Raw genomic sequence first — 14,153 nt, 5'->3', positions numbered from 1 at the left:
GGTTGATAGCTCTATATAAGGAGAAAAATCTTCCTTTACCATTGCTGCTCAAGCTGCTTATGCAATCCTGTCGCTCGCTGCGGAGTTGTAACGGAGAAAGAGCCTGCATTATAAAATCCTACAATAATTAACAGCCCCATCAGTCACAGGTCTGCCATTTGGAAGCTACTTTTGCTTTTTCCATTAAGTTGGTAAATTTTGCCAAAGTGTTTTTCTTCAGTGTTTTGGCATTCAGCCCTGCTCTCAACTCTTATGGTATTGGCTGTGCAAGGGGTCCAGGAGCGGGGCTGAGGCCAGCTGGATCCCGTGCTGTGCATTCGTCTCCTTTATAGCCCCGTCAGTGTCACTGGAATGAAATTACGTGCTGGATTTTCCCCTAAGGCTTGTTCCCCTCACTGTGTTGGTCAAGGGGGATTTTAGAAGCAAATTCGGGTTCTGAATGTACCCCTCAAAAAAAGACCTGGGCTTCACTTAGGTGTATTGCGTGCACCGGTGCTTGTACATAGCTGTAGAAATCTGATCCTCACCAGAGAAAAGGTGTTCTTAATGCTTGAGACTCCTGCTGCCCTTGGAGTTCACGTCATGTTGGTCCCCTCCTTCCCCTTCTCTTCCCGTGCTCTCCTCAGGCAGTCAAAGCCAACTGTTGGTACCTGGCGAGGTCTTTGCTCCAGGCACATGTGCAATTGTGCCCGTGTCTTAAAACTTCATTGCTCCTTTGGAGGTGAGCACAGAAATGCAGGTCTTTCCATGAAGTGGACTTTAGCCTCTTTTAAGCCATAAAAAGACTTCTGCTAGAGGTAGCCATGAGGAATCATCCCATCCTGCTTCCTTTCCTACCTTCCCTGAATGAACTGGGAGAGCAGCTCTCCTTGTACTCAGCCGTGTCTTCAGCCCGAGCCGCGTCCCGTGGGATGAAGTGGGCAGAAAACAACCAAGCCTGCCCAGCTGGAGATGTCTAGAGCATAGTGAGGGTTTCCGGGTTAGCGTACGGCTGGCTGTAGGACATGGCGAAAGGATATTGTGATTTGGCTATTCCAAGCTGTTGTTCCTTCATGCATAAACTAAAGCAGCCCCAGGGCTCCTGATCTGTGCAGCCCAGTGTCATGGTAATGGAAACAGCACAGAATGATGTGGTTCATCTCATTTGTATCCCAGCCGATGCGGGGCCGCTCCAGCATTTTGTCCCTTCAAGCCTTAAAATATTAGGTAGTGGCTGGATTCCTGCATGGATTTTTACATTCAAGGCCAGGTTTCCCCACTGATGTGTAAATCACTGTGGCTTCGTTTTAGCTGTGGGAAAGAGTCTTCTGCCCTGGGTGAGGATCTGGCCCAGGGTAATACATTGCCTCAGACGATGCTTTCGTGTGCTAAAGCTGAGGCTTGATGGCAGAAGAGTGGTCTCTAATCCCATATGACAAATTATTTGTCTTTGCCAGATCTGAAGAGAGGAGCGAGCTCCGCTTTGGCTTTGCTTTGCATATCCCAGTGTTCTCACTGGCTTGGCTGAAATGAAGAACAACCTGTGGATGTCCCACGCTGCATTTTTGTCTCTGTTCCTCTAGCAGCCCTTGCTGATCAAGCTGTTAAATATCATTTCTAGAAGATGAGGGAATTCAATCTTCAAACTTTCCACTGACAGTTTTAAGCGAGCTTAACCAAGGAGTTTCTTATGTTCATTATTTGGCTACAAACCAAAGAAGTTGGTGGGGGAAGTGGGGGCTTCAGCTACCTTTCTAGGAAAAGTTCTCCTCTCTGCTGGCACTTCAAGGCTTAGTTTAACTAAGTGAAAGTTTTGTCCAATTCCCTCTCAGGCGTGAAAGGGTCTACGAGTGCACTGTGCTTGGGAGTGTGCAGCGCTCACACTTTCTAGAATTTCCTGCCATACCAAGCTAGCAGCGGCAGCACAGGGTGCTGAGTGGCTGGAAGCTGCCCCCTGTCTTTGCGTCTGGGTGTAAAAAGAGGAACAGATTCACGCAGGACTCTGTATGTTTAGAATATGTTTAAGCATGTAGTAAAGCAATAGGACTCGGAATTTGTTTGCTGAGATGCGGGTGACATGTCACTGCATGTCATCCCGTTTTCTACCTGTGTCCTCACAGACATGCCCGTGTGCTCCTGGCATGTCTTTTGGCCTCCCAATTTTTAATTATTTCTTCATCCTCTTGCATTTCTGGTGTCCTAGGTGGGATGAGTGCAAAATAGTAGCAGTAGCAAAGGGACTGCTGACCTGGCACGGATGACACGTGTGCACCTTGAAACACTGGTCCGGTCCCCTCTAGTACCAGTGGGAAAACCTTCGACTGAATTCAGTGGGCTTTCGATGATTTTAGTAGTAAAATGAAATCTCAGTCGGAAGCAAGTGCTGTTCTGCTGAGCACCCGTTCTCCATTTCCCCGAGACATGTGGACACTGCCACTGACTTCCTAGACTTGTGATCAAGGAGAAGACCCTTAACAGAGGGGCTAGTTTTTATTAATGTTGTAGAAACTCATTATTTTTTCTTCTTTTCCAATTTTAGGGGATTCTGCTTTCTCTGGACTGTATTATGTTTTACCTGGTTCCTGGGATTCACACAGGGAAATTCTGAAGGTAACTTACACTTTTTTCCCCTCTTTTTTTTCCCCTCCTCTCCTCTTTCAACCAAAGTAAAAGCCAAAGGCTTTGGTCTCAGTGTAGAACCATCACTTAATAATGTCTGAGCCTAGTGCACAGGATTAAATGCATTTCTTGCTGATCATTGCAGTGCTGGTTATGTATATGACACAGTTAACAGCTGGCAAAAGAACCCGTTTTTTGCAGGTGATTATGTGCCCCACAGGATTTCAGAAGTGCCTGTCTGTCTGCTGGGAATGAAGCACTTTGGTGTGTCTAAAATGTCACCGGCATCTACCTGCACTTGCTAGGAGTTAACTGCTTTTTTAGAAAGTGCCCCTTGAGGCTGGGGCATTAAGGAATTAAGCATCTCTGGCAGATGGGTTTTTCCTTGACTTGAACAGAACCCAGCCGTGCCTCTGCAAGCACATAGGATGCTGTGCATGTAGAAATTACACGAGTTCTAAAAGTAACAGCAAATTTAAGGGAGAAAAATCGCACAGTGGTGTTTGAGAGTAGAAAGACTCTGGCTCAGTCCCTGTGCTGTAGGGGAAGTGTTCTTTAGCGGAGTGATTATACAGCTTCACCCTATCTTTCCTTCTCCAGGCATCCCCTCCCCAGTACTGCTGGGGACAGGGCAAAAGGCTGGGGTACAATAATCACAAGACCCCACAGGAGGAGATAGAATGCTTGAGAGTGAACAAAAATAAAAATAAGTCAGTCTTTTATGGTTGATGGTGTGTGCTGGCATCTCTGCAACATCTGTTTGTAAAGGAGCCATCTCCTCTTAAAATAGCGACACCTCTTCCACATGGATGCTTTACACGGGTATATGCTGGAACTAAACAGCTTCCTCCGCGGTCGGTAGACAACAATAAGTGGACTAGCAGGCTCCAGGGCTCTCCTCTGAGTCTCCAAAACATGAAGGAAAAATAGAAAGTTGGTCAATGCTCAGCTGTAAGCCAGCCCATGGAGCACTTTTTACTGGGGGCGGGGGGAGCAGGGAATACATCCCTGCCATCAGCAATTTTGAAATATGTAATATTTTCCAAATTGTCCTTCAACGCAAAAGAGGTGAACATCTGGCTGAATTACTTAGTCAAGCAGTTTTCAGAGCAAGTTTTATGTCAGCTCATAAAAAGGCAGCACAAATACTGTGTCTTGGCGTGTCTTTTGTCAAGTAGATTTTAATATGCTGTTTAGATTCATCTCTTTCCATCCTTTTACACCCATGATAATTAAGGGATGGTGCCATGTCTTTCACTTCACTCTTACTGTATTACCTTAGTGTGGTAGATAACTCCTCTATGAGATACTTTCTCTGTGAAAAAGGAATTTTTAAAATCTTGCTTGGCTTCCCCACGGTCAGACAGAGGCTGCTCTTCTCGGGTACCAGAATGCAAAAACTTCTGGGGAAGCAAAGCCTGTAAGAAAACATTGGTGGCCTGAGACTGTTTTCTCGCTCAGGATTTTCAAACATGAGATTTATAAAAAGCAAATAAGAGCTTGTTCATAGATCTGTGTGAGGATGAAATTAAAGCGATGCTGTGGGCTTTCGAAAACACTGCAGTTACTATTGTAAGGCTTCGGGGTCTTCCTGCACACTGGAAAATCAGGGAACGCAGAGAATGATTTTTCCGTAAGTGTTACAAATCCAACAAATCATGAGGTTAGTGAGTTCATCTGATGTGCACTGACTAAGGGTCTGGGCAGTAACTTTTGGAAACGTAACGTTTATTCAACCCAGTTTTGGCTGTGGGCATCGCATCTCGGCTGCTGGAATCTAGGGAGCTGCAAGTTATTTCTCTCCTGCATTTTGGCTTCTTTCTCTTACAAAGCTTTTTGTGTGGGGAAAGCGGGAGGGAAAGAAAGAGTTGGGAAGGAGAGCAATAAAGCAATTTAACCCTCTTTCGAAGATGATCATGTTCAGGAGTCTCTGTGCATCTCACTTCATGCAGAGTCTGCTAGAGGTTTTTCCCCGTTGCTCAAATATTGCTACAGGAATGTTGCAACTTGCTTCAAGGCACCTGGGTCCAGGCAGCTCTAAGTGAATGGTTTTTTAAATAATGTGTTTTGGTGGAAAAATCTACAGAGGAAAAGATTTCAAGGGGAAAAACGCTTTGCTAAACTTGGAGCTACTTAAGGAAGCCAAAATTACCTTGCATTTTATGTTAGTTGATGACATCCCGTCATCCCAGGGGATGCGCCCCACCAGCCCAGGGCAGTCGGCATGGGATGGAGAAGCAGACAGGCTGGGTGCACAGGAGTCCTGAGCTGTGTGCCTGGACCTCATGCTGGAAAATCCACATACATGTCCTGCACGAGGTCTGTTTTAATCAGGTTTTGCGTAGGCATCTAGAATTTGGCTCTACCTTAGCGGGTTTTGAGGGAAAGGAGTGGTTGTGTTGTGCTTTTTTTTCCTTTTTCTTAAGCACTCTTGGGTGCAGTTGCTAATGAGGCAGTTGGATTGGTATTGCAAGCAGCAGCAGCAGCATCTGAGCAGCGAAACAACCTTACGTCTTTGCAGAGAGCTACCAAAAGAGTAACTTCTGGAGTGTGAAGCATCTCTGCCTAGTAGATACACACCGCTGTCTGTCTCTGGGAGAGAACCTAAAAATGCATTTAGAAATTGGAACCTGGAGTCTAGCTCCTAGTTTAAGTGGTATAGTTATTTCCTTAGGGCTAAATCCTGATGCCTTTAAAGTCTGTGGCAAGGGTCCCGCTTGACATTGCTAGAGCCAGGCTTTGGCCTTTACTGTTCCGTGGGCTCTGGAGGTTATCCAGTATGAAGATACTGCTGTAACTCCTCCATTCAGCGCAGAGAGGGGAAGACTATGCTTTGGGGACATACGCTGTGTCCCTTTGCTATGCTGAGGGACAGCCCCATTGGGCAATATGGCAGAAAAACAGTGGGGTCCAATGATTTCTTAGTACGGGAGAAGTGCCATTATTAACACTTGCACATGCTGTGCAGTAAACTATCCCCTCTGTAGAGCGAGGGAAATCTTCCATCCCCTGTCACATCTGATGCATGTTCTCCAGGGTAGTCTCTGCTAGAAAATGAGTTAAGCTGCCTTTAAAAAGGGAGGTGGGTATAAAGCTGAGCTCAGACAAGGTAAATATTCATTGACTTGCTCTTACATACAAAAATGGCCCAGGTTTTTGCCAAAGTCAAGTAACAGAGGTTTTCTCATTATCCTCCTCCCTTCCTGGCCAGCAACATTACAGGCCTCAGACTGGCTTGAGTCTACAACCCTTCTGGCCAACTCTGAGGATCTCTTTCAAGTGCCAGTTCTCCAAATATTGGGTATTGTGCTGAATATTTAAGAGCTAAGGGTGAAAAAGGCCAAATGCCAAGGCCCTGTTAGAAAAGGAGCTTGTTTTTCCTTTGGACAACCTTTGCTTTACTTTCCCTTTTCATCTAGGAAAGCTACAATCCCATGATGTTAGCTGACATGCAGCCACGATCGGCACTGCCGCACTTCTGATTGTTAAATTCTTACCTTGCGAGATCAGCGTTTGGATTGTACAGCCCAGGCTAGATTCCCCAAAGAGCACTTAAATACATGAGAGTTAGCTGGTCATTGAGTAACAGGGATTGCGTTTGGGCAGGGAAGAGAGAAGGAAATACAGTTATCCTCGCTCATTTTCAACAGTGGTAGTGTCATGGTAATCATTCTAGCCTTACCTTTATCTGTCTATACCATGCAGGTAACATCTTTTATTAGACCAAATGTTAGAGCTGAAGTAAGAGAACAAGCTTTTGGGCACATGAGCACCTCTTTCAGGTCTGGGCACATTTACCTTTGCAGCTTTTCTCACGTAGACCTCAGCATCTTCCCCAGTTAAGTAGTTCAGCTGAGACTGCTGCCAGCTGGCTCCAGTTTGTGTTGCTGTTGCCTGCTAATCTGCCTTGGACTCTGAGCTGTGTATGACTCCTGTTAGACCTTGGGGCCAGAAACCAGAGGACTCTGCTTGTCTGTCCATTGCAGACTTCCCCCAGAGCCAGTGGAGAAAGATAGGTGCCTCTGGACAGCAATCCCTCTCATCCTCTGTTGAACAAGGCACCCAGCTCCTGGGTGACAAATCCTGGAGGCGAGTCGTGCCTCTGCTGCTCAGTAGCAGCCGTAACTCATTTCTCAGCCCTTCACAAACCAGGTCTGGTTCCTCCAACTTATTAAAATAATCTGAGGCTGCAAGATCATCTTCTGGGAAAAAAAAATACCACCGTTGAGAATCTTAAGTGGTTCGGTGAAACCTAGGTGCAATTTTTTTTTATGCTGGGAGGTGCCTTTGCTTCCCTAAACTCTCCAGAGTCTCAAAGATCAAAAGCTGCTTCTTACTAATTTGGAGAGAGACAGATACAAGGCTTTTGCTCCCTTTGAAAGTTCTGTTCCTTGCCTTCAGGGGATATAAAATTTTGCAATTCCATCTGTCTGTTGTTCAAATTCCTCTCCCGCTGTGTGGTCAGTACTCAGAATTAAATCCCAGAGAAGTGGACTATTGGTGCTCAGTGGGAAATTTCCTTGTAGTGCGGTCAGCTCCCTCCAGAACATCTGGAGCTGGTCCCTGGTGGGACAGGACAGCTAGCCAGATGCACTAGGGAGCTGATGCATTGAGGCACTCCGCTCACACTATGTGCAGAAGAGCTATGTGCTCTCCACTCTGATTATTTGAATGTGTATGTGTGAGAGGATGGTGGGGGTTTCCTGTCTCCTGTTACCCTTTTGCATGGACTGGCCCCATACCCGTCCAGTCCTTGGGTTGCCCAACACCTCACATTTTCTTTGTTTCCCCTTCAGATGTGGATGTCCTTCAAAGACTGGGCCTGTCAGGGAAAAGGCCATCAAGCGGATGGTCCTCATCACGTGCAGTTCCTCAAGGGGTCATTCCTTTCAAATCAGGGGTCATCTTCACTCAGCGAGCACGTGTTGAAGCACCGGTCAGCACCATCCTCCCCGCAGGCTCCAGCACTGACCTGCTTCTAGTGCTGAGCCTCTGCTCCCACCGCATCAACAATGCTTTTCTCTTTGCTGTCAAGAGCAAAAAGAAAAAACTGCAGCTGGGGGTCCAGTTTGTGCCTGGGAAGATCATAGTGTATGTGGGCCACAAGCGCTCTGTATATTTTGATTACAATGTCCATGATGGCCAGTGGCACAATATGGCCATCAATATCCGTGGCCAGACAGTCACTTTATTTACTTCTTGTGGGAAGCGCAGAGTACATGCGGATTTGCATTTTAAAAAGGACGAGGCATTGGATCCACATGGATCTTTCCTCTTTGGGAAGATGAACCAGCACTCCGTGCAGTTTGAAGGAGCTATCTGCCAGTTTGATATTTATCCTTCAGCCAAGGCAGCTCATCATTACTGTAAATACCTAAAAAAACAGTGCAGGCAAGCAGATACCTACCGGCCGAACCTGCCTCCTCTCATCCCGCTCCTGCCCAGGGACCCCAGCGCCTCCCCAAGTACCCCCCAGCATATGGCACCCTCACTGCAGGGTCTGAGAAACCTGACCACTGCTGCCCCATCCTTGGAGTTTGGCAAGGTCACTGCACCCCTTAAGACTCGGGGTTCAGGTGCAACAACCGTCGCATTGGTATCATCCCCACCATCACTGCCAAGACTGACTACCAAAGCCACAAAAGTCACAGTGGCTCCATCTCCTGTTCCATCGAGTACTGAAACACGGCCAGCCACCCATTTGGTCCCTCGGGGGACGGTGACGACCCTCAGGGTGTCTCGGCCCACTCCCAGCATGGGGAAAAATCCCCCTCCCACTGCCAAAAAGGCCCCGCCAACAAGCCAGAGCCCTGCCGCAGCCAGCAGGAAGGAGTCCAAGCAAGAGACCAAAAAGAAGATCAACCAAAAACCCACCATTGAGCCCTCTGAAGCATCCACTACTGTAAAGGCAATGAGGAGGATGACTGATAACACAACCAGCAATGTCCACTTTGTCACCCTAAAGCAAACCCCACAGAATCCAAGCAATGGGCCCTTTCTAAAGAAGCATGCGCCGTTCCCCACCAGGAAAGTGCATCCTAGTAACATCCCTCTGGTGTACACCAAACCGCCCCTGGGGTCTGCCCGTCCCGCCTCCAGAGCCAGGGCACCGGCCTTCAACCTCACAACCCCAACTACAACTGATGGCTATCAAATCTTTGACCCCCTCGGACCCACACCGTTTCCGTTTTTACTGGGATATCCGGGAATGAAAGGGGAGAAGGGACCGCAGGTAAGTTCAAGCTCTTAATGCTGGCTGTTCCCAGTCACAGCTAAATGGTTGGCAGGCCATAGTCGACAAGGGTTTCTATGAAGCTCAGTGGAGCGTGACAACTCGAAATAGTAGCCAAGCACTCTTACATTTCTGATGATCACAGTCTTAGCATATATCTCACTATAAACTTGAGTGCTCTGTGATGGTGGATGCCCCTTGAAAGTTTGTGATTAAAGTTGCTCCTTAATGGTAGATTTAAGAAAAGAAAAAAAAAAAAAGAATCCCACCCTCCTTCCTACATGTTGCTGGTTAAATTTTCGATGGCCAGGTTGGGGCTCTGTTCCACACCCCTGGTTTTACTCCGGGCCAAGAGAAAAGTGCCCTGTTTCAGCAAACACAAGGACAGAGATTGCTTCAGGATTTATTTTTTTAAACAAACTCTCCTCTGTTTTTCAGGTGTAAGTTATTTCTATTTATTTATTTCTCATAGCCCACACTTAAAACGTGCAAAGAGTTTCCTTTATAAATTTAAACTAGTTCATTCCACATACAATAACCACTCTTAGGGTGTATATCTTGGCTATCATAGAAGTATACACACATTTTATAATGTTAAAAGCAGTCAGGCCACACTAATTATCTGCTGGGTTTTTTTTTTCTTCTTTTTCAAATGCAAGAATGCAAACAGGATCTTTAAACTGGCCAACTTTTAGGAGGATTTGGTGTTCCAACCCAAGTCTTTTCCTATGTTGTGTATATGAGAGAGGGGTTGTACATGTAAAATAAGTCTCTCCCAGACAGATACTTTAGTTGCCAAGTTCCAGCCTAGAGCAAATTTTTATAGCTGACTTCTTAAAATAGTGAAAGAAGGGTTTATAATGGAAATATTGAGACTAGCTTAAGGAACACAATAAATAGCACTTGTGCCTGCAGATGTGCTGCTCATTGTTTCACCTGAAGTGAAATGGCTGTGTTTTGCTAAGCCCTCCGTGGGCGCTTGCCTTTCCTGCCTGTCCCGTTTCAAAGCAGGGTGGTGGTTTCTCTCCGTGTCACTTGGGTGGGGAGTCATGGAGGGGCGTGTTTTGTTCAAAGGTTCCCATCTCTGGGAGAGGTGAAGGTGCTGCCCGGGGCAGGGGGATGCAGCGCAGGCTGCCCTGCGCTCCTGTCTGACTTTACCGGCACGCATCCCTGCTGTAGCCTTTGTACTTGGAGAAGTTTTGCTAAATCCCTGAGTAGACAGAATGAGCTTCACCGATTTTATCTCTGGACAGTCTTCTGTGTTTCATGGGGAGTCATTTCAGGCATATTTCCGAGAGGAGAAATTCAAAAATTGTGAGCTTCTCTTAACACACTCCTTACCTGTAAGGGGTAAATCAGGGCGGCCGGCTCTGAGCCAGTGAAATCCTGGCCCTCTCCACCTTCTTGCCCTGCAAGTGCCACAAGGGTGACCGAGCTGCAAGCCCCCGCTTCCCCCTGCAATGTAAAGAGGTTATTATTGAACTGGAGTGGAAAATCCCTCTCAGCTTGTGAATCATAGCAAAGAAACAGATTCAGGCTGTGGAGGACTGAGGGAAGAGATGGCAGGATTTTTCCATCCTGTCTGTGAACAACTGGAGTCCTGAATTGAGGGAAAGGAGAACATTTTGAGGCTCTGTCTGGCTTTATCCTCTTTGACTGCTGGAAACAAAGTCGGCACTTTGGGAGGGAAAGGTTATGGCTCGGCTGGAGCTGGCTGCCGTGCGGTGCTTGATAGCTCCTGTGACTCACTCGGAGATCTCTGTACCATACTTTGTTGGATGTCTCTGACGTGGGAAGAGAAAGAGGAGAAAAGACCAGAATGGGAATGACATGTTGAGAAATTAATGTAGCACTTCCATGGCCAGACGAGCATGTTTCAGAACAAGTGCTGATAAATGCTCTATGCTTGAGTAATTACCTGGCGCTGGCCTCGTGCTGTTGGGCAGACGTTTCTGATGAGGTCAGTACAGCCCTTCCTGCTCTGCTGCGTGATATCGCAGCCCGGCGCTTTCCCTGGACGGGGCAGGTTATGGGCTGGGAACGTCATACATGGAGTCTGGCACGAGGGTGGGAAGGATAAGATGATTAATTAGTTTTTCCCAGTTGTGTTGCCTCATACAAGGTCTCTTCGAGAAAACTCATGCTGGGCAGAGATGTGTGAATGGGAAACCGCCTCCTACTTTTCCAGCAAGGACTGAGACCACCTTGGCAATGATTTACGGGCAGAGGCAGGCTGGCAGCCAGCAGCACCCTGCCTGTCTAGGTTTCTACTGAGAGAAAGGACCATCTCTCATCCTCATCATCCCAAAATCAGGATGCGATTGACAGCTGCGGTGCATGGCAGTGGTGACTCAGGCACTGTGGTCTCTGCAATTCTGGGTCTGTGAATGCCACCAAAATAACTGTTGGTATAATCTTAGCCGTTCAAAAGGCCCCTTCCCAGCAACTGAGGGAGGTGTCCACATGGTCAGAGGAGTGCAAGCATGAGCCTAAAAGGATCTGTTCTCCTAGCAGTAAACAGCAGCACCCTCCATGGATTGATCTGTCCTGGAAGACCACCGCGGTGCTGTGCAACAGGAAATGGAGATGCTGCGTCCCACATGCAACTAATGGCAGAGCATTAATTCTTCAGGAATGTTGGGTTTTTCTGGGCGGCTAGAGGAGGGAGGATAACATGCTCTTAAGAAAGAAGAATTTCTTGGGAACCATTAATAACCACAAGCATTTGGGATCTCAGCTCTACATTTCTTCTGGAGGGGGGAAATAGCAAAAAGAACACCCAAACATCATGCTAAGTCAGTAACTCAGGACTGACTCAGCAGCTGGCAGATGTCCCTCTGAATCATCCCCATGGCTGCCTGCAGCACCTCTGCCGAGCCTTGCTCCAGATCTCGCGTCCCTGCGCGGGGCCAAGCGGGCCGTTGCTCAGCTTGCAGAGCAGCATGACCCCAGCACATGGCTGCAAGTAGCTTGGACACCCACAAAAGAAAAATAGCATATGAAAAATAGTATTTTGTGTGCCAGCATGTGAAGCCTTGAAGCCCTTGCAAGGCTGTGATGTGACAGGCGTTTTGAATCCTTTGGTGGATAGAGTATCATTGGCTTGTCCATATCAGCAGCAGGTTTGATGGGGAGATTTGGGGGGCTGTAGCCCTCTCCCCTGCCCATCAGCACTGCCTGCTGGGATGTGCATGCTCTGTGTTACGTGGTAAAGCTGCAGCAAACCCTCTGCCCTGGTGCAGCTGGGTTGTATGCAGTGTACCCTAAGTTGGACCTTTCTCCTCCTACATAATAAGGCTGTAATTCCGTAGCTTTTTTGCCCCTGCAAGCAAAGCACCCCATACTGACTCTTTTGACTAGTGTCTGCGGGTTATTTTTTGAGCAAGAAAAAACATACCTGATGCTGAATGTGCAGAGGAGCAGGCTGAGTTTACTAAGAGGCTGTGGAGTAACGCAGGGGGAGTGGGGAGGGAGGGAAGGAGCGTGTTTGAAATGACTCCCCGAGTACCCGAGTCGGAAGAGTCCCCGGGCGGGCGCGCCAGCAGCCTCCCGTTTCCGTCCGCACGGCACGGTGCGCGGCCAGGAGCCCCAGGTTCGAACCCTGGTGGCAGCAGCCCGGCCAGAAGCGTGGCGTTACTTTGGCAGGCAACCTTCTTTCAAAGGCAGATGTGTTTCGGGGCGCGTCCCCAGTCTAGACTGCTCCAGCTGCCATCTTCTGCACGAGCAGTTTGTCTTGGAGCCCAGCTCCTTTCATAAAGAAGCAGTCCTTGCCAATTCAATCAGTGGGTAGGGGAGAGAGAGGTGATTGGGAATGCTGATAAAATATGAAGTGCCTATTTCCAGTCCTCCTTGTACCAGAAGAGGCTACTCAAGCTGACAGTCTATGATAAATTAAGGAGCACACAATGTGTTTGAATGCCTCTTAATGAATGAGTCATATTAATAAAAAAAAAAAAGAGACTACATGCTTTGTGTAATACATGGGAAAAGCTTTAGCCATACTCACACAGTTGGATCATAATTTTTTGCGAATTTAACCAGAGCTATCCCCAAAGGGAAATCTTGCAGGCAAATGACTAAGCATCAGAGCGCTCTATTTGTGTAAGACAAAGTTCATTTTGAAGAGCAGTAGTTGAAAGTGTGACTGAGATAAATGTGCTGCAAAGGATGTTAGGGATGTATTGAATAAATATATACAGGTATTTTTGTAAATCTTTAAAGATAGAAAGCGAGTGATAGAGTATGGGATCCCTCTATGTCTTCACACCCTTTCAGACTTCCATCCAAGCTCTGAGATCAGTCAAGAGTCTGAAGTGCCTCATGCAGAGGCTGTTCCTGAAGTGTCTCAATAGAAAAGCTGCTTTCATGAAGGTGGAATACTAATATTTTGCTATGTATTGTGCTGCCACTCTATTAGGAATTCAATTGTGGACAAGGACTTTTCTGTGATAGGTGTTGTACAGACCCAGAATAAACATCTGTGTCTGTTGCGGAAATCATATTACAAGACTGGCTTTCCACCAACATCTTGGTTCCTGCCAGAATTATGAGGGCTTTTTCTTTTTAGACTGGTTGAAACCCAGATGTGTCCAAATTTAATAAGACAAGCCTGCCTTGGAGAAGAAAACAACCAAAGTGCTGGATTTCTTTTTCCCCTAAACTGCAGATTTATTTTAGGCAGTACTTCAAGCTGGGTTTTAGCGTAGGTCCTGTCTCCCTCCCTGCACAGTGCCTGGCAAGGACAGTGAGATGAAGCGGGGTTGGCATGTCTTTTGAAGATGAGGTCTTCTCCTCCTCTTCTGTTCTCCTGAGGGGGGATTTTTAATTCTAGTGCTTCCCCTGTAGCTGCTCAGTCCCTCCGTGCTTGTGGCAGTGGCCTTGCGTATGAAACACGCCTCGTCCTGCTCCAGGAAGAAAGCAAGACAGGTTCTCTATCTGCAGGGGTAATGCCACTGCTCAGAGCTTGATGCCAATGTGAGGAGAAGCTTTTGATGCATTTTCTGAACTGTCTTTTAAGTTGGGTTTTACCCCATGCGATTAGCATCTGAGAAAAATGAATATTCTCCCTCCCCTCTTTAGTCCTTGCAGTGTTTTGCTCAGTGCAGGATGCCCGCCTCTGAAACATCACTACTTCTGGGATAAAGGAGAACTGTGCCACTAACGCTGCGCGGGGGCACAGAGCAGGGGAGGCAGCAGTACGTTGGAGAGACCCTACAGTACAGATGTGTCAGTCTATCAGTGTGCACTGGAACATGAGCTGAATTGTGTCCTGGGTAGTTGTCAGCTGTTTGCTACTAGGCTGAGTACTTGCCCCCGGGGAAAG

General features: G+C 47.3%; 1 protein-coding gene across 5 annotated transcripts in view; it reads left to right on the top strand.

Moving 5' to 3' along the window:
* COL27A1 (collagen type XXVII alpha 1 chain) overlaps positions 1 to 14,153 on the top strand; it is a 214,560-nt gene that overhangs the window by 59,454 nt on the left and 140,953 nt on the right. For all 5 annotated transcript variants that reach the window (XM_064468776.1, XM_064468778.1, XM_064468777.1 and 2 more), the window contains 2 exons: positions 2,519 to 2,589; positions 7,395 to 8,830. In XM_064468776.1, coding sequence (XP_064324846.1) covers positions 2,519 to 2,589; positions 7,395 to 8,830 — 1,507 coding nt within the window. The remainder of the gene's footprint in view (positions 1 to 2,518; positions 2,590 to 7,394; positions 8,831 to 14,153) is intronic.

This window comes from Phalacrocorax carbo, chromosome 18 (assembly GCF_963921805.1).
Source record: "Phalacrocorax carbo chromosome 18, bPhaCar2.1, whole genome shotgun sequence".
Classification (NCBI taxonomy): domain Eukaryota; kingdom Metazoa; phylum Chordata; class Aves; order Suliformes; family Phalacrocoracidae; genus Phalacrocorax; species Phalacrocorax carbo.
Note: the sequence above shows the minus strand (reverse complement) of the source record. Positions and strands in the feature narration are given on the sequence as shown.